Here is a 25,828-nt window from a genome sequence, read left to right as displayed (position 1 = left end):
GTAAACTTTGCTTAGCTCTTTTTTACCCTGTGCCACCTTTGCTCGTTAACATTACATATGTTAAAAATGAAGCAGCCTTATACTCAGGGCTGGATTTAGGTTTGATGAGGCCCTAAACTACTGAAGGTAATGGGGCCCTTTATATAGCACGCAGGGCCCATTACTTACATCTTAGGAGCCTACACAACACAAAACGAAACACTGTTGCTGTATGTTTTGTTTTATTTGTTTTTTATCTTATATTTTGGAAATGTACACCTTTTTTCCCTTTAAATTTTTTGGGGGCCCCCAAGAGAGTGGGGCCCTAAGCTCTGGCTTGTTTAGCATATACTTAAATCTGGCACTGATACTATCTGCGTATCTTCGGCGGGGAATGTTCCTTATTCTGGAACTTCCCTCATGCCATTCTGTGCCTTATATTTTCACTGATCCTCGGGCGTTTTTAAGCGAATGTCCCCTTATTAAAAGAGAGAGAAAACCACCAAAGCCCCTAGATTCTCAGCCGCTGCCTCAAGATAAGCAGGCGCCGGCTGGGAAAGGGAAGCGGCGTTTTAAGAATTGCACATAAGTTGCCTCGTTTTGCTGATTAAAGGCGGCTGTGTGATTCTTGCCCTAATATCGAAAGGGGCGAGATTGGGAAAGAAGAGGCGGGAAGGCTGAGTTCTTTTCCCTTCAGCGCCCAGCGTGAATCCACTCCGCTCAGAGATGCGAGCGGGCCGCTTGGCTTTTGCAGGCGCGCGGGAAAGCGCTGAGGGAAAACCGCCCGGAGGGAGATCCGCCCCCCTCGGTGGGGCTGCTTAGCAGGAAGCGGCTTTTCCCGCGCGCTGACACTCGCGGGCGCTTCTGCGCTTAAAACTCCCTGGCCAACGGCTCCTTGGCACCCCTTCGGCGAGCGCTGCTCATAATGCAGTGCTGATGATGGAGGGGAAAAGGCGGGAATCTGCGGAGGGGGAAGGTGAGGTGGCGGGGTGGCTGGCCCGCTTCAGCCACCACGGTTTAAAAGAATGTCCGCCGCCCGCTCGAGATGGCTGCGTGAGGGCTGCTTCTTCACTTTGTATGTTGCTGCCATCAAGTTCGTCCCAAGCCTGGGACCCTGGTGTTTACAATAAGCAGACATGCCAAGGATGAACAACGTCTTTGTGAAGTAGTTGTGTACCACACACGGGGGTGTCAGACCCGCAAAGTGTGAAGCACCCCTTATTCCACCATCTCTACATGGAAGCCACCCTTGGCCAGTGTTCTCAGATGTGTCAGAGCTAATAATAATAATATTAATAATAATAATAATAATAATAATAATAATAATAATTTGCCACCCATCTGACTGGCTTGCCCCAGCCACTCTGGGCAGGCAGGCTTTTCGCCCACTCCTGTTGAAAATGAGACACCATGAAGATTCAAACATCTTCATGCTGGGCCAATAAAAGTGTGTGTGTGCGCGCGCGCGCGCATCAGTAAAGGGGAACCTGTGGTCCTCCATTTGTTGTTGGGTAACAACTCTCATCAGCCCCAGACAGCCATGTTTAAGAGCCGGGATGAGGTGAATTCTAATCCAACAAGACCTGGAAGGCTCCAGGTTAGCCACCCCGATAGGCACCATACACAATATAGAGGTGTATCCAAAGCAGCAACACAGATCTATATTGCACTGTCACTTGAGGCGAAGTAGAGGTGTGTGATTGCTTCAGATACAAGTAAATACACCCTTAATCTGTAATGTGTGAGGTAACCACCACCATACATACTTTAAAAAAACTCCTTTGTTTCAGGTAGGCAAATGGGAGATCATAGGACAGGGTTATCCAGATGCAAACATACTATTTCGAAGTGGCACAGTTGTAAAAGCTTGATCTGAAATTTTTAGAAGGTCCATATAATAGTTATAACAAAAAAAACCAAACACATTTATGCCCCTCAGCTGTACTTTTTGTTATCTCTTTATAATGTATATTAGCATCTTGCATCTAGTCTGCCAACAATACCTATTTGGCTTGCGCAATAGGATCTGTTTCTGATTTGGAACTGTATCTCAAAACTTTATATGTTTGAATACTGAATGTGGAAATATTAAAAGGTACATTTATTATGAGTATAGTAATAGTAATGGGAAATCATTTCCCAAACTACATATGGTGATGTTTAAAAGACAAGGTCATACTAGTGTAAGAATATGTACTTTCTCATAATACATAGAAGTTTCTGTCACAAACAATGGAAAAGTTTCAGGTATAGATAAGGCAAATAGATAATTCATGTTCAAGTAAAAGTGGTCTAATAAAAAAACCATTTAAGCACTCCAAATGCATAGAAAAAGTTGCAACTCTATATTGATTGCTGTTGATAGTGTTTATATGTTTGAAGATCAGACATGCACAGCAATACTACTGAAGAAAATATAATTAAGATCAGTTAAAGCAAATTGGCATTTGAATTTAACCAGTACCCCCCTAGAAGGTGGTTAAAAGTGAAAACACAAGTGGATGATTCTCCATTATGCCATTGAAGGTTTACATTTCAATTGGGAATTCTAATCCATGTTAGTTACTATCTGTAAAACCAAGGGTGAGTTTGTAGTGTGGATTTGCAGAGTACAAGAGTGCGATCTTGTGTATACACCATCCAATATGTAAGTGATCAGTGAGCATACGCTTAGGATTGGAGTCTTATGTTGGATATGATTTGTTGCTTATTTTTGTTTGTTTATTTTGAAGCTGAAACAGCTACCAAGATGAAAATTGGCCCAGGACAAATAGATGTCTCTACAGAGATCAAATACTACCAATCTGAAAGTTTAACTGTACCTATGGAAAGTCATATAACTTTTAGTAGAATTTCAAGAATAGATAATGGACTTGTGAAGACCTTTAATTCCGAAATTCATAGTCCAAAGAATGATTTAATTAATAAACCAGTTGAAGAAGAATTCTATTCCAGTCAAGACACCTATTTAAGTTCTATGGCTGAAGCTGCACTGAATCGTGGGAAACATACTCTGAATAGAGAAAAGGAACATGCAATGTTTGAAGTTAAAATGCAGCCATGTACACAAGAGTTTTGTGATGAAGTCCTTGGAAAATATCAGAAATTACCAGAAGCAACTCTTTCAGAAGTGACAACATGTGCATATTTACCACAATTGCAACTGTGCTCACAGAATATCAATTTTCCATCTTCCATAATGACAGAACATAGAGGTTCCATGCTATCTCTTGGCACCAGTACTGCTGATGGAGCAGTCAATACAAATGTAGAAATGATACCAGTAAGACTGCTTTTTTAAAATACCTGAATCATAATATATGTGCTTTGAATTAATCATTACATTTTAGTTGCTTTAGATAAAAAATCAGCATCATTTAATGAAAATGTAGGACAGCTTAGAAATATTGCATTATAATACATGGGGAATATACCATGAATGCATTTTAGTCCTAATTAGGTACATTTCTAGCTCTTCATGTCCTGAGAATGGGAACAATACTGCTGTCCCACTAACAGTGATCCCACTCCAAGGAGCAAGGTCCATCCTAAGAAGGAGAACAAATTGGACAAGACAATATTTTGGGATTTAAAATTGGCCACATACTTTGCATAGGCATTGGGCGTGTATCCCTCTCAGCCTCCTGATGGAAGACTGAGGCATGACAGGATCGATCATGGGATATAGATAAGATTTGTTATAGCACTATTACAGTGTATATAATTTAACATTTTAAAATATTTATTATTATTACAGCACAAATAGTTTTGTATATTAAGTTCAAACAGTATGTTTGCTTTCCTAGGTATTAAAAACAATAACTTCAACTGCAGATGCAAAGAACTGTGTTTCTTGTGACCAAATCAAAGGAATTATTAATAGTTCTGCAATGTCACAAGCCATACCAGAGTGTTCTGGTGGTGAGTGTTTTTGAAATATCTTTTGTTTTGGGCTTTTTTTTGTCCCAGATAATATTGCAAATTATTTGTGCAGGTGGGTTTCCACTTAATATGTTTTCTGGATTGCTTATTATTATTAAAGATAAATCATTTTTACCTTTAGTTCTTTTACTAATTTAAAGGAATCAGAAATGGAGGTCTTTTGTTTACCAGTTATTACATTAAAGGAAACTGTGTAACTTTTTGCCCTATGTTTGCTGTTTACTGATTACAGTTCAAAACTTCACACTTGGCATCCAAGTTGTTTCAGTTGCAACTTGTTTTCTAAAGCTTCCAGGAATGGAAGGCACTTGCAGTGAATGTAGTGCTGTTTCAGACATGGAAATGTTCTTTGTTCTTTTAACAGCTATGTGATGGATAGATAGCCATGTTAAACATATTCTACTATGGAAATACAATTCTGGGGAAACTTGCACCTGTTGGCATTCTGTATGTCCCCTTATTTGCATGGAGTCCCTGATTTATCTTTGGCCCCACCACTCCACCTGCAAAAAGGACACAATTTCCACAGGATACAAACCATATTCAAATATTATATGTGTGTGCCCTCATGAAAATCCTATTGGCATCCTGACCATAATTTACTGAAAAGTTAACAGCCATTCACTTTAAGCCATATTTTTTCAGTACATTACAAAGTGTAATGGGGTGCCTTCATTTTTTCCTTAGGATGTTTTTTTTGTTTCATTTTCAAATACTTCATATTTTCATTTGAATTTATATTCATTTGAAACTTACATTTCAAATGTATTTTAAAATAATTTAGATTGTTATGTCATATAAAAATTTACTATAAAGAAATTACCCCAGTGAAACTCCTTTGAATGGATTTGAAATACAGTCATACCTTGGATCCCAAACACCTTGCTAGTCAAACGTTTTGGCTCCCGATTGCCGCAGACCTGGAAGTGAGTGTTCCAGTTTGCAAATGTTTTTTGGAATACGAATGTCTGATGTGGCTTCTGTAGCTTCCGATTGGCTGCGGGAGCTTCTTGCAGTCAATCGGAAGCCGCACCTTGGTTTCCAAACATTTTGGAAGTTGAACAGACTTCTGGAACGCATTCCGTTCGACTTCTGAGGTACCACTGTAAGGGGAAATGGGTTTGAATTGTACCTAGGAAGGTTGCCGTTTCCACTTGCTCTTCTTTTTCTAGACTCAATTGCTTACACACAACTTCAAATGTTGTTGGTTTTATGAGTTATATTGTAACAGTTGTGGGATATAAACAATAATATTCTGATTAGATTGAATATCTGACATTGTCCGCATAATTTTCTCTTCAACATTTTGTATTGTAGAATCATGCAACGGTATCACTGTTTTATCTCAGGATACTGCTGCTGTTTGTGATGAGATTGTAAGTATATACTATGTTTTACTACTTGTTAGGATAATGTGAGTTGGATCCACAGTGAGTTGCAGAGGCAGATGTCCCCCAATTTTTTTGTTTGTCCCCCCTCCCCCGCAACCTCTGCTTTGAATGGGTCAGCCTAGCCAGACCCGACTTCTCTAGAAATGGATGAAGCCATTGTATGAATGAAAGTTGGGCAAAGACACTCCTGGGTACAGCTGCCTCCTGAACATCCAGTTATTATGGGAAACAGGATGCCAGAGAAAAAGTACCATGGGTGTATTTAGGACACAGACACAGAATTAATATCTGTATTGAATCCTTAACATGCAATAAAATTGATTACTTGATACAACTTCTGTAATTTATTCATACTATTATTTAAATGATTCAAAGCAATGTGGAATGTAATTATTTATTGCAGGTTATTTTTTCCATCCTTTCTTAGTTCTTTAGATGTAAGTTGGGCTTTTAAAGATAGTGGTAATAATGACAATTTTAATTGGCTATTCTATGTATCAATTTGATCATAATGTTTCCTATCAATTTAAGCAACTTCAATTATTTTTTTCAACACCAGTTTTTTAACAGTGCAACATACTGTGAGCATATCCTTTAAAACATGAAATTGATTATATTTCAGGCTGAGGTCAGAGAAGCAGTTGTTAGCATTACAGCTAATAATTCAGATGAAGCAGTTTTTCAAAATTCAAATGGTGAAGAAATCAGCCATAACCTAGCAGCTTCACAAAATGCAATGGAGGAACCTACCTGTTCACAAAGAAATTATGCCAGTCCTCAAGTGGTAACTGCTGTGTTTTTACAATATAATAACTTGCACAGGAAAACTTTGCCAATAGTTTTTTGTTGTCTATGTTTTTATTAGAATGAAACTGCAGGGCTCTTAGTAGAGTAGCTTCCTCTTAGTGGTGCCATGTAGGCAGTAAGAAAACAATGAGCATTTTATAGTTCTGTTTATAGTCTTGACTATATGTGTATGATTAGATGCTTCTTCAGAGCAGCATTATGGACTGTCATCTACTTTACCTAATCTACCCTTCCCACCCAATATATTTCCTTGGCTTTGTTCCAAGTTTCTGCTATGTTACATTTTTAATTATTTAATGCACAGTCCTAAGCAAGCTTATTCAGAAGCAAGATCCTCTAAGTTCAGTAATGGTTCAAGTGTCTTAGGCACTGGTTATTTAGGTCCTTTCAAATCTGGCTTCCAGGCAAGGTTTGGAATGGAGAACACTTGCCACGCTAGTGGATGACTTATGCCAGGGAATGCTTCAGTACCATTGGCCTTTGTATCCTTCTAAAGCAAATCACTAGGGTGGGACTTAGAGGCACAGTATGTTGTGTCTCTGCTCCATTCTGAGATAATGGATTCAGAATGCACTGCTGGGGGGGGGGGACTTCTATTCTACCCCTTGGTTGCTGGCTTCAACTTCTGTCTTGTCTGTATGATTTTTAGCATTTGTATAAAACCACTGGGATAAGCCATCTGATGGTTTAGGCATCAGTGTAATCAGTATGCTAATTACATTAGTATGCTGATGACACACAGCTCTACCTCTCTTTTCCTTAACTTAATCCCAGGGAGGTAGTGGCAGTTATAAATGTGAAAGTTATTTTTGGGATTATGAAGGCAAAGAACCTGATGAAGTGCAGGGGTGCCAACTTGAATAAAATATTGGGCAGGTAAGCCCCCACCCCGCAGAATCAATCACATGACATGATGCATGCACACCATTTGAATGACAATACCCCTCAACTTTGGGAGGCCCACCCAAATATTTTATGGGGGACGAAGCCCCCTCAGCCCCTCGGGTTGGCTCCTATTATATGGTGGAAGTCCTGTTGGCTGAGAAATCTGCTCAGCAGGGTGGTGTGCAGCTGGTTCTGGGTGGGGGATGCACTCCCCCAAAGCAGGAGTGGATAACTTTGTTCAGCCCAAGTGTCACATTCCCTAGTGAGCAACCATCCAAGGGCCACATGCCAGTGGTGGGTTGGGCAATGGATGTTAATCTTATCTTTGTACAAACTAGAGGCTTGCCACACAAATGACAGAGCTATCTCCATCCAGACAAGCAAGAGGCATTGTTGCTGCATTCTGAATCCTATTGTTCTAGGACCAATCAGACTGCTGCATTTTGGATCCTATTGTTTTAGGACCAATCAGACTGCTGCAGTTTGGATCCTATTCAACTCAGTACATAACACCCCTCCCCTCTAAGTTCCAGTCCTGCCCGGGAGGTCGCATTCATAGTCCTTGAGGTATGCCGGCGGCCTACGTGCGTGTTGTGGCCTGGGGTGTTCCCTGGTCTGAGGTTCAGGTTCTGGCTCGTGTTCCAAGGATGCTGGCTGTGATGGGGCTGTTTGGTCTGGTGCAACCGGCTCGCTCAGTCGTGGTTCTGGTTCTGGTGTCCTTTCAGCCTTGCGGGTCCTCTCTGTATTTACTGATTCTGCCTCTTCTGCTGGCCCCTCCTGCTCTATGGGCCTCACTGCCCCACTGTTCCCTTGGGACTCCTCTGACCTGTCCTCCTCCTGGTTTTCTCCCGGGAATCGTCGCCGTATCTGGTCGCAGTGGCGGCGCCAGCATTGCCCCCCATCCGTTAGCACCTTGTACGACACGGGGCCAGTGACCCTGGTGACTGTGGCGGGTACCCATGCTGGGCCTGCCCCAAAATTCTTTGCATACACTGGGTCCTGGGCCTCGAAGGTCCGGGGGTTCCTGCCTTCCCCCTCCACTACCTCATCCTGAGCTCTATCGGGGTGAAGGCGGTCCAATCTGATTGCAAGGCGCCGACCCATTAGTAGTTCAGCGGGGCTCCGGCCAGTCATTGAGCTGGGGGTGCTGTGCTGTGCTAGGAGGAATGTGGCAAGGCGGTACTCCCAATCCCCTTGCGTCATGCGGCGAAGGGTGTCCTTGGTGGTCCGCACCATGCGTTCTGCTTGGCCATTGGTGGCAGGGTGGAATGGCGCCGAACGGATGTGGCGGATGGCGTTCTGCGCTGTGAAGGTTTGGAATTCTCCTGACGTAAATGCAGTCCTGAGACGAGAGTGTCAGGGAGCCCGTGGGTTGCAAACAGCATGCGTAGTACCCGGATGGCTGCGGATGTAGAAGTGGACAGTACCAGTGCGACTTCCAGCCATTTGGTGTAGGAGTCCACCACTATGAAGAATGTTTTCCCCTGAAAGGGGCCAGCGAAGTCCACATGCAGGCATGACCATGGTGCTCGGGCGGACTCCCAGGACTGGACTGGGGCCCTTGGGGGATCTGGGCAGGATTCTTGGCAGGCCTGGCAGTGTTTGACCCAGGCCTCTATCTCTCCGTCAATCCCCGGCCACCACACATAACTCCTGGCAAGGGCCTTCATTCTTACTACCCCTGGGTGTGTCTCGTGTAGGGCTGTGAGGACCCTTTTGTGGAGGGGCTGGGGAACAACGACCCTGCTTCCCCATAACAGGCACCCCTTGTGGGCCGACAGTTCATGTTTGCGGGTTGTGTTGAGTGTCTGGGAAAAGTATGCCACCGGTACCTCTCTTCCATCCGGGAGTTGGTGTCCCAGGACAGCGCCAATGCCATGGGGCGAGGCTTCACATGCTAGCACCACCGGCAGCCTCTCGTCGAAGTGTGCCAAGACCGAGTTTGAGACAAGCAAGTCCTTGACTGCCTGGAATGCGGCCTCCTGGCGCTGGCCCCACACCCAAGGGGCCCGCTTGTCCAGGAGTCTGTGTAGGGGCTCCACTACCGCCGCCTTGTGGGGAAGGAAGGAATGGTAAATGTTCAATAGTCCCAAGAAGGCCTGAAGTTCAGTCTTGCTCTTGGGCGCTGGGGCATCACAAATGGCCCGTACCTTGTCCCCAGTCGGGTGGACCCCTTCTGCGTCCACCATAAATCCCAGAAAGTCCACCTGAGGCACTCCTAGTAGACATTTTTCCCGCTTCACCTTGAGACCCGCCGTCTGGAAACAGTGCAGAACGGTGCGGAGGTGCTCCTCAAACTCCTCTGGTGTGGGCCCGGCAATCAACACATCATCAAAGAAGGGGGTGACGCCAGGAATCCCTTTAAGGAGCGAGTCCATTAGATTCTGGAATATGCCTGGTGCCACACTGACACCGAATTGCAGCCGCTTTACCCTGAACGCTCCTCTGTGCGTCACAATCGCCTGTGCCTCTGCTGTGGCCTCATCTACTGGCAGCTGTTGATATGCTTGGGCCAAGTCCAGCTTGCCAAAAATTTTCGACCCAGCCAGGGTGGCAAGGACATGGCTGACCACTGGCGCTGGGTATGCATGGGCCGTGAGGGCCTTGTTTATGGTACATTTGTAGTCTGCGCAGATGAGGACCGAACCATTAGGTTTGACGGGTGTGATGATTGGGGTTTCCCAGGGGGCATTAGGCACCGGCTCCAGCACTCCTTGCTCCACGAGCCGGTCCAATTCCTCGTCTATACGGGGTTTCAGGGCGAACAGGACCCGGCGGGCCTTGAGCCTGACCGGTCGTGCTGCTGTAGAGCAATGGAGGGGCCCGTATACTGTCCTAATTTCCCATCGAAAACCCCTGAAAATTCCTTGCATATGGCGTCCACGTCCACTTGTAAGCTAGTGTGGTTCCCCCCGATGACGGCTAGCCCCAGTGGTCCAAACCATGCCAATCCCAGTAAGCTAATGTAGGGGCCCTTGACCACAAGCAAGTCCAGTTGCCGCGTCCGCCCTCGGTATTGCACCCTGAAGGTCCCCACCCCCATTGTGGGGACCTTACGTTTCTGGAAGTCCCGGAGGGTGAATGGGGCCGGCCTGAGTTTGGGACCCCCAGTAGGACACAGTTTCCTTAAGGTCCTTGCCGAGATTATGGATAGAGTTGAACCCGTGTCAAGCTCCATGCGGCATGGGGCCCCCTCTATCTGTACCTCTACATAAATTTTCTCTACGTTGGGGTGGGGCAACTGGTATACCTGGAAGTCCGTGAGCTCCGTCGAGTTGCCTTGGTGCGTTGGGCCCCGGGACCTGGGGCTCTTGGATTGGTCATCTGATGCCTGGCATCGGGTGGGCCGAGCTCGACACACCCGGGCGATGTGTCCCGATTTTCTGCACTGCCTGCACTCTGCGTTGCGGAAACAGCAGGTCCTCCTCTCGTGACTTTCCCCGCAGCTTGCGCAGTTCCCTCCTTCTCGTCAAGGCAGCTGTGGTATGTGGGCTGCTTGAGTGCGCTGCTGTACTCGGTGCACCTCCTCCCTGTCGGATCCTGAGTCGTCGGTGAGGTCTTCGTGGTGGACCCTCGGTTGGGATGGCAGGCTCGGCCGTGCCTCTTGCATCGACCTCTCGGCAGCTTCCGTTGCCAGGGCCTCCTCCAGAGCGACCTGGAACGTTAGGTCCTTCTTAGCGTAGAGGCGTCGTTGCAGCTTTTCATCCTTCAGGCCACCAACAAGGAGGTCATGAAGCATGTTCTCCAGCTCTGAGAAGTTGCAGAACCGGGCGGCTTGGCGGAGAGAGGTCACAAACCCAGTTATGGTTTCCCCAGGGGCTTGCCACTTTGCGTAGAAGGCATTTTGACGAGCCACCACTGAGGGCTGCGGCGAAAAGTGCCCCTTCAGCTGTTATTATTGTTTTGTATGGAACAGTAGAGACGTCTTCAGGCGCAAGGAGACCCCGGGCGATTTCAAACGTCTCCTCTCTGCAGACGCTGAAGAATATTGCCCTCTTCTTGGCGTCTTCTTCATCGGTGACCCCTTTGGCTTCTAGGAGGAAGGTGAAACGGGAGGCGTACGCTTCCCAGTCTCCAGATGCTGGGTTGAACGGCGAGAAGCTGCTGTTGGTTGCCATTCTGAGTTCCTTGTGTCCCAGAGCTGAAGCCTGGATACACGGTGCGGGGCAGCGGTGCGGCAGGTGGCAGTGCTGTGTGTGGCAGTCAGCTCAGCGGGATCCCATCCTCGTTGCCAGTGAAATATACTCAGAGTCGCAAAGTGATTTCATGCTCTTTATTCAGCTCATAGTGGTGAGGAGGAATGAATGAATGTCCCCTCAAAGTATCTGCTTTATATACATTATTTACACAATGGGCTGCACATGATTGGCTAATTCTGGAATTCTACTGTAAGCCAATCAGGTTGTGGATTCACTTATATCTGGAGCATGATTGGGTGGTTCCTGCCAACCAATCATACTGCTGCATTGTTCTAGGACCAATCAGACTGCTGCATTCTGAATCCTATTGTTCTAGGACCAATCAGACTGCTGCATTTTGGATCCTATTCTAGGACCAATCAGACTGCTGCAGTTTGGATCCTATTCAACTCAGTACATAACAGTTACAGTTCAATGACATATTCAAGGTGGGGGTGGGGACAGAAACCTGGAGGATGGAATGAAGCAAGACCAGTGAGGTGTGTGTTCTGGGGAAGAGCCATGGCCAGAGGTTCCCAAGGGCTATAAAGTGAAGTATAGGGGCCGCATTTGGCCTCCAGCCTGAGGGTCTCCAGCCTAGCCTAGCCCAGCCCTGACGATTATGATATAAATGTATTTGTGGAATACCCTGCTGCAAGAAGTATATATGGATCCTTCACTGCTGATTTTTAAGAAAAATCTTAATATTTTTAATTTCATACTTTTATTATGTTGTATATTGATTAAGTTTTGATGCTCATTTTAAGGAGTGTAATATGGGTTTTAATCTGATGATTTTTTTTGTTGATTATGCAATTCAGATCATCTGCCAGTTGAAGGGTGGTACTCATATACTTTGTATAAACAATACAGACACAAGAGAATTAAAAGCAGTTCATTTGGTCCCCCAGTATCAAGACCAGCCTAAGTATCCTCAGACAGGTATTGAAATTTTGGAAAATATGAACAACATGTATAATTAGTGAAAATAACAGAACAAAATGTCTTGTGTTAGGGAAATCTGATTAGCAAAAATGTGGATTTGAGGAATATTTCATCTAAAAATGCGTATTTACACTAAAATGCTGACATTTTCATGAGAATTCAAAAAATAAATTACAAACTGATGTGGAAATGTTGAGAATCAAACTCAATTCCTGAGGGAATTGAAATTGACAGATTCATGCACCTTTAATCAGGAAACAATAATATTTATCCTGTCTTCACATCCGGGTAGTTTTGCTGGATTCCTCTACTTTTGTAAAATATATGTACTTCAACATATATTATGTTTTTGTTAAACACTTGTTAATTCCTATATACTGTTGAAAACTGTCTTGAGCATCTTTGATCAGAACAAAAACAAAGAAATCCAAAGGTGCTTGAAATGAACACTTTGAGGAAACAAGTATAATACTGATGAGACTCCATTATAGTATTCTGATGGCACAGCTAAGGACAAACACTAAGGACATAAAATGTAAATAATCACCTAAAGGTATGGATATGGGGGACCTGAATCATTGAAAAGATCCAGCCATTGTGAACATTCCCTTCACTAACTTCACCAAGGGATGTGCAGAATATGCTGAATAATCTTGCCACCCAACCATGGAATGCTCAGGTGCCTTGTCTCATTGTTTTATTTATTGCCAATATAGATCCTGTCTGTATACTTTCAGCAAGCTTCATCATAGACAATATCCAGATGACATCTGTAAAACTCTGTAAAATTCATAATCCATAGGGCAATTTTCTGGGGAAAGCATCACGTTTTCTAAGTTATAAAATATAATGCTCTCAACATTGGGAAAATGCAGTATTCCCCTAACAGAAACATGCAGTTAGGGGAGATGTCTAGACCGAGCTCAACACTTTAGGAACAAAATAAGGACTTGGGCTACCATGGAATCTTAAGTGTAGAAAGGCTCCTAGTAAAGGGGGAGTTCTGTCTGCATTTACCCAAACCATCCACATGATGTCACTGTTCAATCAACTATAAAGGAATCTGATAATTTTAATAGATCAATATAGTCATGATAATATTTCAATAAGCATTCTTTTCACAATATTGTTATATAGCAATCACTGTCTCTGAATGATGACAAAGGTAAAATATGAGAAGAAGGAGTCTTTCTTAGGTTTCTTCTCAAAATCTTGAATGTAAAAAAATTAATAATTGTACATATTTAAATTGCACTCAGACAATTTCTCCTCAAACCACCTGCAATTGCAGTAATGCAGTACATTTTTAAAAATTGGGCCTGAGACCAACAGTGCAATCTTATGCATGTCTACTCAGAAGTAAGACCCATCGAATAGTTGTTCACTGTGCATCCAGACCAGAATTTTTTTTCCATACAATTTGTTATTAACACACAAGGAGGAAGTGCAGTCCACATCATAAGACTTACAACCCTTTTCTATCTGTTTAAAGTACAAAGAAGCAAAAGCTTTTCTAAGACTAGACTTGCATTGCCAAACAGAAACATTTCCAGTTATTGTTGCACCCATTTTTCATTATTGGAAGGGTTTTTTTATTTTTACCTTTTAAATTTTGACAATTACCATTGCACCCATACATGTGGACACCTTTAGCTTTTTGGAAGAAGCAGTTAAGCCCAGCCTTTTCATTATTCTCCAAACCGCTATTTCAAAATAAACTCACTCTTTGCGGGACCCAATTCTTAGCATAGGTCACATATTTTCTGAGCTGGGGGAAGGGGATTAGATTTACACAAAATTATATAAATATATAAAACGATGAACATGTCATGAACATGGAAGTGCATGTGAAAGTGAAATGTGCAAAGATATGTGTTGGGACAGCTAGCTGGAGATGCTTTAGAAACAACCCCAGAAGCTTGGCCTCCAAACTCCTGCTGTTCCTGCTTAGTGAACATAAGCTGCTTTATGCCATCAAGCCACTGGTTCATATATCTCAATATATTGCAGCAGCAATCCTGCCTTTTAGGCAGTCTCTCCAATTTGTATTTGGAAACATCAGGAGTTGAACATGTATATTTTGCATGCAAAACATGGCCTTACAACTAAAATACCACCATCCTGGGCTTCTGGAGCTTCTTGTGTGTTTTTTTGCCCTCTGTAGGATCCTTTCTTTTTATATTTGTGTGAAATAAATGCATTTTGTTTTGGAAAGATAAATATATGGAAAATGTCAAACTTCTTTAGCATGGAAAAAACTTAATTATTTCTAAGTTTTATTTATGCTAAAGAAGTAACTGTTTACATCTCTTAGTTCCTCTGAAATGTAGGTCACTTATCCAAATATGTATTTGTTTAAATCTATACATTGCACTAACCTAAATGAAATATTTTCTTATTAGATGCAAGTAATTCTGTAACATCTGTACTGGGACAGTTTTTACCAGTTGGAGGTAAACTGAATGTCTGTGCACAAGAGGTAAGTGTTACTTTTGCCCTCAGATAAAAGTTTTTAATTTGACATTCTCAAACTGCATATCATGCGTCTTTCTCTGTCTACCAAGGGATATGCAGATTGTGCATATGTTTTAGTACCCAACCATTGCCTGCTTTGATGTCTTGTCTCGTGTTTCTGCTTTGTTGCTACAGGCAGGCCTTTTTAGAATGGGCCATATTCAACAAACCTGTTGTGCTAGTGGAAGCTATTGCAAAGATTCCTGATAGCGCAGCAGGAATTCTGCCCCCCTCTTCCCTCTGTACTCCCCAAATCTCCTCTGGAGGGTTGGGGGTTGTTATGAGGCATGCATCTGAACCCACATGCCTTACCACCACACACATGGCCTCAATGTACAGCTCAGGGGATTGGAACCTTATGCATGGAAGGAGTGCATGTGTCCATTAAAAATGGGTGTATAGCTTTAACCCTTATACCTAATAAATAACTAATCATACCAGGAAGTAGAGAAAGATTGGTCTATTTCACAAAAATGAAGAGATGGAGTTAGGGTTGCCATACATCCAGAATTTCCCAGAGACACCTGGAATACTGTAGTTGAATGGCAGAAAACAACAACTTTTGTGTCCAGATTTTCACTTTTTGAAATATGGCAACCCTAATATAGATGCTGCTTCAGACAGCACGGTTATACACAAGCATTTACCGTATTTTTTGCACCATAACACTCACTTTTTTCCTCCTAGAAAGTAAGGGGAAATGTCTGTGCGTGTTATGGAGCGAATGCCTACGGATGGCGGGGGGATCTGCTGCAGTCGTGAGCAGAGGATCCATGGTTCCCCTTCCTTCCCTCCTCCATGGCTCGCTTTGAAACAGCAAAGCGGGAGAAGAGCAACTGAGTGGAGAGGAGAGAGGGACAGAGAGCCTGCTTGCTTTAAAGGAGAAAAGCGGGAGAGGAGAGGAGCTGCTTACACTCGTGTAAGCGGCTCCTGTCCAGTTGGCTCCTTTAAAGCAAGCAGGCTCTCTGTCCCTCTCTCCTCCCCACTCGCTAAATAGCAGCAAAATTTTTCGCAAGCAGGCTCTGTCGCTCTCTCCTCCCCACTCGCTAAATAACAGCAAAGTTTTTCGCAAGCCGGCTCTCTGTCCCTCTCTCCTCCCCACTCCTCTTATAAGAGCCTTCTCCTCTTATACCCCTCTTCTGCATTATTAACAGCATCCTTCTCCACCCACCCCACGCGTGTTCCTTGTCCCTTGAGTGCTTTTCCTTCCCTCCCCACTTAAAACGTGGTTACAAAGCACGGATCCACATGGATCCTCAGGATTTTTGCATTGGGCTACCCCAAACTCACCGTCAGATCACATGTCTGTGGCCACAGCATGAACCACAAAAATCATACATCCACTGTTTCATTTAGAATATTTTTTTTCTTGTTTTCCTCCTCTAAAAACTATGTGCGTGTTATGGTCGGGTGCGTGTTATAGAGCGAAAAATACGGTAATACATTCATTAGGCATACACAAACCTTAGATCTAAAGAATAAAAGTCTGTTAATAATCCAAAGCCTGCAGGGTATGTGTAACAATGTGCCACAGACCCGCAATAAAAAGAGAAGACTATATGGGAGAGAGAAAGATACCTGATCTGGAAACAAGCAGATTGCAAAATCAAGCATGGAGATCTGTGTCTCCTGTGATAATTATTAGGAGCAACAAGGTAGCCTTTTTTTCTTGTACTAGTGCTCCAAAATTTGGAGCTGGTCCCAGTCAGCAACATGAAAATAGTGTCAATATTAAGAGTATAAGTTAAAGGCAAATATCAGTCCTAAAATACCATTTTTCCTAACGTATATTTCACTTTTCCATGACTTGTTCTAACATTTATGAAGGTGATTTATAAATATTTTATCTTGATTATTTAATCTATTTTTATAATCTTTTTGTTTTTTAAATGCATATAAAAAGTTGACAACTAAATGCAAATGGAATATCTGGTTTGTATTTTGAGCAGCTTGATAATGGATCCATATATACATGCCATTCAGATAAAAATCTTCAAGAGCCAACAAAACTGACCTTAGTTGGGTAAGACAGTAATTTTTATATATATATATATATATATATATATATATATATATATATATATATATATTTGTTAATATCTTTAATAATAAGACATGGTATTTATACAAATCCCTACAATACTGAAAAGTTCTATACCCTAGTCAGGCTAGCTTTGTCTGTTACCTCCAGATTTCAGATCTATTGTATTTTTCACTCTATAGGACGCACTTTTTCCCCTCCAATAATGAAGGGGAAATGCGTGTGCATCCTATGGAGCGAATGCAGGCTTTCGCTGAGCCTGGAGAGCGAGAGGGGTCGGTGCGCACCGACCCCTCTCGCTCTCCAGGCTTCAGGAAGCTATCCGAAAGCCTTTGGAGCGCAGCGGGAGTGCCTGCCGCGCTCCAAAGGCTTGTGGATAGCAGCCTACAGCCCTAAACCCGGGGAGCGCTGTGCAGCGCGCTCTGGGCTTTGGGCAGATATCCGCAAGCCTTGGGAGCTCGGCGGGAGTTCCCGCCGGGCTCCCAAGGCTTGCGGATAGCAGCCTCCAAACCCGACCTGGTTTGGAGGCTGGTGGTGGGGAGAAGCGCTGCTTTCCCCACCGCCAGCCCCACACACTAGGGGGACAGCGGGGAGGCAGAGCGCCGCCTTCCCGCTGTTCCCCGACCTGGTTTGGAGGCTGGCGGTGTGGGAAAGCAGTGCTTCTCCCCACCGCCAGTCCCACAAGCTCGGGGGACAGTGGGGAGGCGGAGCCCCACCTTCCCGCTGTTCCCCAACCTGGTCTTTGGGGCTGGCGGTGGGGGAAAGCAGCGCTCCCCCCCCGCCAGCCCCAAAGAGTAGGTCGAAAGGAACCCAAAGCCTCCAGAGCCCAGCGGGAACTCCTGCTGGGCTCCGGAGGCTTCGGGTGAGCACACCGTGAATGTACAGAACGCGCCTTGTTTTAGAGGGGGAGAACAAGAAAAAAATATTTTTTTTTTGCTGTTCTTCCCCTCCTATGGTCCGGTGCGTCCAATAGAGCAAAAAATACGGTAATTGGTAACTGTTAAATATTATTTTTGTAAAACTACTCACACTCCACTAATGGTGTTAGTATTTAAAATATTCAAATCTGTTGATTGTGTGGAGTAGGTGTACTTAATTGGTGTTATCGAAAAGATGAGATTTGACCCTAAATTTATAAATAAAATATAACAAGTATATAGTGATTTGTTTGATAAGGTGAGAATAAATGATCTTGATTTTAATCAAATTAGTCCACAGTTGGGGATGAAGCAAGGCTATCAACATTCTCCTCTTTTGTTTGTTTTGGCCATTGAACCCTTGGCATAACATATTCAGCATAATCCTGAGGAGGTGGTGATGGGAAATGGTCCTTCTGTTGACTTATATCCAGGTCCTACCTAGGTTGATTTCCTGCTCCTTCAGAAGCCTCCCATCCCATCCTACTTTGTTAGGAGGGGCTCCAGCCCACCAGAGCCATTGGGAGCTTCAGTGGGGGAGGAAGGATAAGTTCAGTTTATTTTAGGACCCGATGCATTATGTTTCCCTCTGTATAACAGAAGATTGAATGATGATTTGTTCAAAAGATTCATTACCCTTACAGCAAATGATGTGGAGGACTTGAGGTAGCAAAACAAGGTTCTGTGAATGGAGTCATAGTTAGGAGTCCCATTTTTCACGCTTTTTCACCAGTAAATGGGTGTAATCTCTAATAATCTTCCCAAGACTTTCAATGTATAATTTTTAATTATATATCTAATAATGTGCTTCTTTTTTAAAAAAAAATTGCAATGCCTAGGTTACCTTGCAGCTCCTGGGATACAAAGTCAAAAAAGCCATGCAACTGCACTAAATCACAGTGTCTCAAATTGTAAGTAAACAAAATATTGAAGTATCTATTCTTAGTGTAAAAAAACTCCAAATGTAATTAATTTATTCCTGCCATATGTATTAAACTGAAGCCATGGCAGTAAACAGGACTTTGATATAGAACAGGATATTAATTTACCACATCTGAAGCTGCATTTTTCTCTTCTTTTTATGCACAGTGCTTAGCCTGATGCATACAAAGTAATGCCTGGAAGATACACTTCTGGAAGCATGTTGAAAAATAAGGCAGCACAAAAAAAAATAGATACCATGACAAAATAAGTGTATCTCTAGTAGTTCATAGTACTATATAAAGATAATATAGAAAATAGAGGTTCTGAGCCATTATGTTCCTTGCTTTCTTCTAACATTGTGATAGTAAAAAAAAATTAAAATTCCTTTTATATACCAAATGCATGTTGAAAATGTATCAGCCTTTTTTATCTGATATTCATTTGTTTTCCTCTGCCACTCTTTAGCAGGTATATTGAGTAAAGGTTCATGTAAATGTTTACATACGGAATTGGAAGATTACTTAATAACTTGCATTAAATAAGACATAAATAATGCTGCTTTAGAATAAAAAGGAGACAGAAAATATCTAGAAGGGAAACTATAGAGAATGGGATCAGCAATCTCCCAATGAAAGCACTTGAATGAAAAGTTGGTTGCTGGATTGGTTGCAATCTTTAGAACGCCAAAAAATTGGGGACAGAGAAAAACAAAATCATAGAATGCACAGATAACCACATGATTACATGAACCATCCTTGAAAATGATAAACTATAAAATGTATTTCATCTGCTGCCTTTGTTAAACACAGATACTGTGATTGCTTTGCCAATGGTGATTTCTGCAGTAACTGCAACTGCAATAATTGTTATAACAATCCACAACATGAACTAGAGAGGATTAAGGCAATTAAGGTAATGCAAGTAATATTATCTACTTTTTATTATATCTCCTGTGTTAATTACTGTCCTGTTTCCTAACAAGAGACGAAGGAGAAGTCTCCTCAGCAAGGGCTAAAAAGCTGGCAGTCCTCCTAGAGGAGGGGTCAGCAAACTTTTTCAGCAGGGGGCCGGTCCACTGTTCCTCAGACCTTGTGGGGGGCTATATTTTGAAAAAAATAATGAATGAATTCCGAAGCCCCACAAATAACCCACAAATAACCCAGAGATGCATTTTAAATAAAAGTATACATTCTACTCATGTAAAAACACACTGACTCCCAGACCATCTGCAGGCTGGATTTAGAAGGCGATTGGGCCAGATCCGGCCCCTGGGCCTTAGGTTGCCTACCCATGTCCTAGAGATACATGGAAGGGATCTCTTTACCATAGCCATACTTTTAGATTAGGGTTGGCTGAGCAATGCACAGAGCTGATGGGCCAAAGACTAGACGATTGATAGAAATGTCCCCACAAGCCTCTGAGTTCATTTAAGTATCTAATGTGTACATGATGGGAAAGAGTGTGTGGTTTTGAGATTTGCTTGACATTTTTATTGGAAGGACTGTACCCTAGTAGCTCTAGCAGAATAGCCTCCACAGATGACAACATACAGTGCTGTGAGTACATCTTGTCTCATGTTAACAGGTGGACCATATAAACAAGAACTTCCTTGATTGCTACCACCTGTAAAAATAATTAATATGCCTTCAGAAAAGCATAGTTTAGGAATAAAGTAAGCTATAAAAAGGTAAAAAAATGATATCTTTTTTAATTTGAATGTTTTCAATATAAATAAAAAAATATTTGTTTTAGGCTTGTCTTGACAGAAATCCAGAAGCTTTCCTGCCAAAGATTGGAAAAGGGAAACTAGGAGATATCAAGCCCAGACATAACAAAGGATGTAATTGTAAGCGGTCAGGGTGCCTAAAAAATTACTGTGAATGCTTTGAGGTTTGTTCAATGAAATTTTCTAATTCTGCTTTATAAAAATGTGTAACAGTGGTGGGATTCATTCAGTAATATTGTAGGCACTTAGAAACTTTATCTGAGGGGAAACTCCCATAGAGTGTGCGCCTCATGGAAAACTGCAGGCTCTAGCAGCAGGTTCAAAGTTTAAAAGCAGCTAGAATATTGGGTGGCCACCTGCAAAAAAAGACAGGGCTTTTGTATCTTTACAGCAGGTGAAACTTTTCTTCTACATCTACACAATTATTAAAGGTACAACAGCCTTGTCTTTTGCATCTGCACTAGAAGAAAGGTAAATGGAAATATGCTGGCAAAATGAAGAAAGCATTTCCTATTCCGCCATGCAGGTATGATATATTTTACAAAGCAGTATGCGAGGGTTGTACAAGAAACCAAAGATGCTTCTTTGATGGTTGAAGTGATGAGTACCAGTATATCTTATTTATTTTTTAGTTATTTAACAAAATCTGTATCCCTCTTAACTGTAAATACAACTCAGCTGTTTACAAAGAATACAAGATGCACATTCAATTTGTCAATGGAATCAACTTTAGGAGAACCCAGAAAAAGGTCCTTTCTTATGGCACCTGAAGGTAAATGTGATACACATGAGTATTAAAGGTAGGAGCAGCAAATCCAAGACAGATATTAAGAGCAGATTCATGGATGAGTCCCATACAAGACTTTTATAGGTCAAACCCAGTGCTTCAAATTGTTTCTGGAAACAAGTTTGATACTTGAATTGTGCCTATGGAAATAATTAAGCTTTTTTTTTTAAAAAAATGCTAGCCAGTGTCAGTCAATCTGGGTCCATATTCTAAACTAAATGGCATTTCTTAGTATTCTTCAAAGAGAACTCCACATACAACTAGGAGTTGTGAAATATAGTTTATCACACTATAATATTCTTTGTAGCAATTACCAATGATCTTGGAAGCATGCTTCCAAGGAATCATACATAGGTGGAATATACACACATAAAAACCGTTCTGAATTTTTTTAAAAAAAATCATTTTAAAAAACAACACCACATTGTTGTGGGCATTTTTTCATCTCCGCCAAGCTAAGCAGTTGGCCCCTTATCTCTCTCGCCCTGACCTAGCCACTGTGATCCATGCGACGGTCACCTCCAGACTGGATTATTGTAACTCGCTCTACGTGGGGCTGCCCTTGAGACTGACCCAGAAACTCCAGCGGGTGCAGAATGCCGCGGCGAGACTCCTTATGGGGTCTTCGCTGCGAGACCACATTCATCCGGTGCTATATCAGCTGCACTGGCTCCCGGTGGAGTACAAGATCAGGTTTAAGGTGCTGGTTTTAACCTTTAAAGCCCTATACGGCCTAGGACCCTCGTACCTACGGGACCGCCTCTCCTGGTATGCCCCACAAAGAAACCTACGGTCTGCAAATAAAAACATCCTGAAGGTCTCAGGCCTCAGAGAGGTTAGGCTGGCCTCAACTAGAGCCAGGGCCTTCTCGGCTGCGGCTCCAATCTGGTGGAACGCTCTGTCACAAGAGACTAGGGCCCTGCGGGACCTGACATCTTTCCGCAGGGCCTGCAAGACAGAGTTGTTCCACCAGGCCTTTGGTCAGGGCGCAGCCTGACTCCCTCCTCTGGCAACCTGCACAGAGTTTTGCTTAATGGTTGCCATCAACTTGATTTTAATTAATTTTTATAATGAAATATTTTTAGAATGTTGGTTTATTTGATTGTTTGATTATTTGATTGTTGTTAGCCGCCCTGAGCCCGGCTTCGGCTGGGGAGGGCGGGATATAAATAAAATTTATTATTATTATTATTATTATTATTATTATTATTATTGAATTTTCCATAAGACTCACCATTGCCATCTAGTGTCACGTTGCATATTGCACTTAAAACGTTTTATTTGCTGCTGTATGGCTGAGTCCTTGTATTGTAGCAGAGCCAGATCTTATATTATTTAATAGTATTGAGTGATTTATGAATTAGAACATTTTGCATCTTCTAGGCTAAAATCATGTGTTCATCTATCTGCAAGTGTGTTGGTTGCAAAAATTATGAAGAAAGCCCAGATCGAAAAACACTAATGAATATACCAAACTATATGGAAATTAAAAGTTATGAAGGAAATGACTCTGTATCATTTTCTAATTTTGAAATATTATCAAAAAGCAAAAAAGACAGGTAAATATTAAGGATTACCTATGTGATGTCCACCTTTTATCTAAGATGTGTATCTTAAAATAGCAAACTTTTTTATATGCCATAGCACTGATTTTAAACATATATGTAACAGCCTAGTTGTCTGTCCCTCTCAACCTTTGCTTTCTCCTTTCTAGATGCTCTATCTTACGTATGATTATTCTGTCAGAGCTTAGTAACTTGTTTCATCTACACAGGTTACTGCTGAGGTGAAGGTTGTAGCACTGACTCTTTGGTACCAATATATGTTTGGTGTGTTTGTTTTTGAAGCGGGTGCCGCTGTGGGTTAAACCACAGAGCCTAGGACTTGCCGATCAGAAGGTCGGTGGTTCGAATCCCCGCAAGCTTCATGAGCTCTTGTGAGATTTTGGTGCAGGTGGTGGGGTGGGTGGGGCACACGTCGTGGCACCACCTCAGGGGATTCTGCCGGAGGCGGCTGCTTTATCCTGCTATTGGGATGGGAGTGGCCAGTAGCTTTGTGAATCTAGGTTGTTTCCAAAGAGTTGAAAAGTAGCCTGAGTAGGGCATGATTCGCAGTGAAGAATTGGGAGGTGAGGATGAGTGCTTAATCTTTCGCCTGCCTTTTGCTTCTGCCCTGCACCTCAACCCTCTGGTTGCTTTTCCTTCCAGAATTCCAACCAGAGAAAAGTGGCTGGAATGATGAAGTTGTATGGGGAAAATGAAGCACTGTTAAATAGACAATAATTGAACAGATTAAGCCTTTTGTAATGAGGAAATAAAATTTTGGGGAAAACTTCACCTGCTGACATTGAGACATTATTAGTTGTAGGTAGCCCTTTATTTATTTCAGTCTCTCCACACACTTGCAAAAGAAAAAATAAGAATGCATATGGGGCAAAGCATATGCAAATTTGTGCCCTTTCCTATATTTGAAGGCCAAATGCAAAAAAGTGTACCTGGCACAGAAAATCCTGTTTGAAGACCCTGAAAAGTTCAGCCATGAGTAAATTGGTAACTTATCTTTTTCATTAATTTACTTATTTTAAAAGTATATATTGGTTTTTTTGTTCCAATAGGCAGTCTAGTACATGTATATCATGGGAAGTGGTTGAGGCAACATGTGCCTGTCTTCTTGCTCAAGCTGAAGAGGCAGAAAAAGAAGCTTACTCTATTTGCCTAGCAGAACAAATGATCTTAGAAGAATTTGGAAGATGCTTATCACAGATCCTGCACTCTGAATTTAAATCCAAAGGGCTGAAAGTTGAATAATCTGCTTTGGATACAAATGCACAATGAACTGCAGTAATGCTTGAAATAGCCTTTGATGATGATAATATTGATAAAAAATAACTTACCATTCTTATTCTCATATCATTGCTATTTTTTATTTCCATATAATGCTAGTTTACACAGTAGTGGCCAGGATGGAGCTGCATTGCTTACCTGGCTTTCCAAGCCAAAGGTCATTGTAAGTAACCAAGAGGGGGAGTAGGGTGGCAGTAGGGAGGTCAACATGGTGCAGGTTAATATTCCAGATTAACAGTATGATTAAAAGCATGTAAACTAAATTATTTTGGTTTATAAATTAAAATTTCTCATCTTTCTGCTACTATAGGCTCAAATAGATTAACAAACACAGATTTAGATGTTTTCCAGATAACTGGCTTGTGGAACACACATTATATAATTTCTAAATTACTCTGAATTAAATTTGATTAGATGCAAACTCAATACGTGAAAATAATTCCTAGTTAAAATATTTTTGTTTGAGTCAAGGACACTCACTCAAAACTTCCCTCCAAGTTTAATCATTTCACAGATTTAAATGAAAATTAGCCTGATTAATGGTGCTGTAAAAATGGGAGTGCCTCAGATGTAATTTGGTTTTTATTTATCTTAGTGTTGAATTGTTTTAAAAGATTGTTTTCAATTTACTGTAATTTACTAGTTTTGTAATGATGAAAACTGATAGAAATTTTAGCTAATGCAACCCTTTATTAAGTATTTTTCATGTGCTAAAAGAGGAACATGCAGTAGATATGAAAGTAAAACATTGAATTCATGACATTTGAGTCACAATCTGAATGATTTGCACCTCTGCGTAGCAAAACTTGCATTAAAGTTGGCGTTTAGTTAATATATACCCTTTAAAAAGTTTTTAACATTTTTGTTTTCAAGGAACAATTCAGAAACTACTTAATACTGGTACAGCCGCATAAAGGACAATCCTACTGTACTATGCACCACTGGTAGTAGTTCATTTCAGTTAGTTTACGTGCAGTGCAATCCTATGCCTGTCTGTTCAGGCAAGTAAGGGTGTGTAATACTGCAGCTTTATAACCATATGATATTGCTACAGAGCACAGCAATTTGTTCACAATAGTTTTGGAATCCTTAGCTGAACTCTATTTTAATTGCTTATTCATTGCTTTTCATTTTATATGAGCCTTTTGAAAATTTCTCCCAATACCTGCTTGGATTGAATAGTGCATGGCATCACAAAATTTATTTTATAGCCTGTTGAGGTTTAAGGAAACCAAGATAGATGAGGACAGTAATGTCTTATTTTACAAGTGTGGATGAGATAAGATTTCTCACTTTCTAATCATTTCCTTAGGCTTCTGTGCTTCTTACTATTTATATTAATAATACCTTTTAAGATTGTGCTAAATGAATGAACACCTTCACATCCCAGAAACTATCACAGAGGCAAGTAAGTATATAAGTTAACTGTGAGTTTGCAGTTAATCAGTGTAATCAGTTCTCCAACTGATTGCAAACAGCACTTACTCAGGTACTGCTGAGGATTGCAGTACTGAAGTTCAGCATGGAATAAAAATATATGTAGTTTGTGAACAATTTGTCATGCTTGAATACCTAAACTACTCTAGCCTTGTAAACTATTCAAGTAAATAGCATATAGCTGTCACTCATACTTGTTACTCCATTGTAACATATTTCATCACCATCCATGTGCTCTGTGTTGTCAGCATCATTTACATTTTGCATGATACAGTGTAAAAACAGCCACAATTAACCCTGTCCAGCGATTAACCCTGCCCAGTACAAAGTACAAACATGTATTCAACCTACTAAATCCTGCCTCAGTGTCTCATGAGTCAATGGAGGTGATGTTGAATTTTATGTAAGATAAGAAACAAAACGATTTTTCTCGGAAGTCATTATCCTCCCTTTGTTTCTCTTAGTTACCAACTTCCGCTTCATAAGTATGTGGTTCAACTTACCTGATTTCC

The 25,828-nt window shown here is 41.9% G+C and overlaps 1 protein-coding gene across 4 annotated transcripts; it reads left to right on the top strand.

Annotated features, from left to right (window-relative positions):
- Positions 1 to 367: 367 nt before the first annotated feature.
- Positions 368 to 23,937, top strand: TESMIN (testis expressed metallothionein like protein). 4 transcript variants are annotated; one of them, XM_053395708.1, is made up of 13 exons: positions 395 to 955; positions 2,712 to 3,262; positions 3,786 to 3,900; positions 5,239 to 5,297; positions 5,935 to 6,096; positions 12,004 to 12,124; positions 14,530 to 14,606; positions 16,591 to 16,664; positions 18,439 to 18,510; positions 19,333 to 19,435; positions 20,276 to 20,413; positions 22,420 to 22,595; positions 23,651 to 23,937. In XM_053395708.1, the coding sequence occupies exons 1-13, from the start codon at positions 916 to 918 to the stop codon at positions 23,841 to 23,843; spliced, it is 1,881 nt and encodes a 626-aa protein (XP_053251683.1). In that variant the 5' UTR covers positions 395 to 915; the 3' UTR covers positions 23,844 to 23,937. The 4 variants fall into 4 exon arrangements, with proteins under 4 accessions (XP_053251694.1, XP_053251703.1, XP_053251683.1 ...); XM_053395715.1 differs by lacking the exon at positions 395 to 955 and adding an exon at positions 1,557 to 1,867; XM_053395719.1 differs by lacking the exons at positions 22,420 to 22,595; positions 23,651 to 23,937 and adding an exon at positions 20,681 to 21,378 and having other exon boundaries at positions 368 to 955.
- The last annotated feature ends 1,891 nt before the right edge of the window (positions 23,938 to 25,828 follow it).

Source organism: Podarcis raffonei, chromosome 1 (genome assembly GCF_027172205.1).
Source record: "Podarcis raffonei isolate rPodRaf1 chromosome 1, rPodRaf1.pri, whole genome shotgun sequence".
NCBI lineage: Eukaryota > Metazoa > Chordata > Lepidosauria > Squamata > Lacertidae > Podarcis > Podarcis raffonei.
This window is presented reverse-complemented; position numbering and strand designations above follow the sequence as displayed.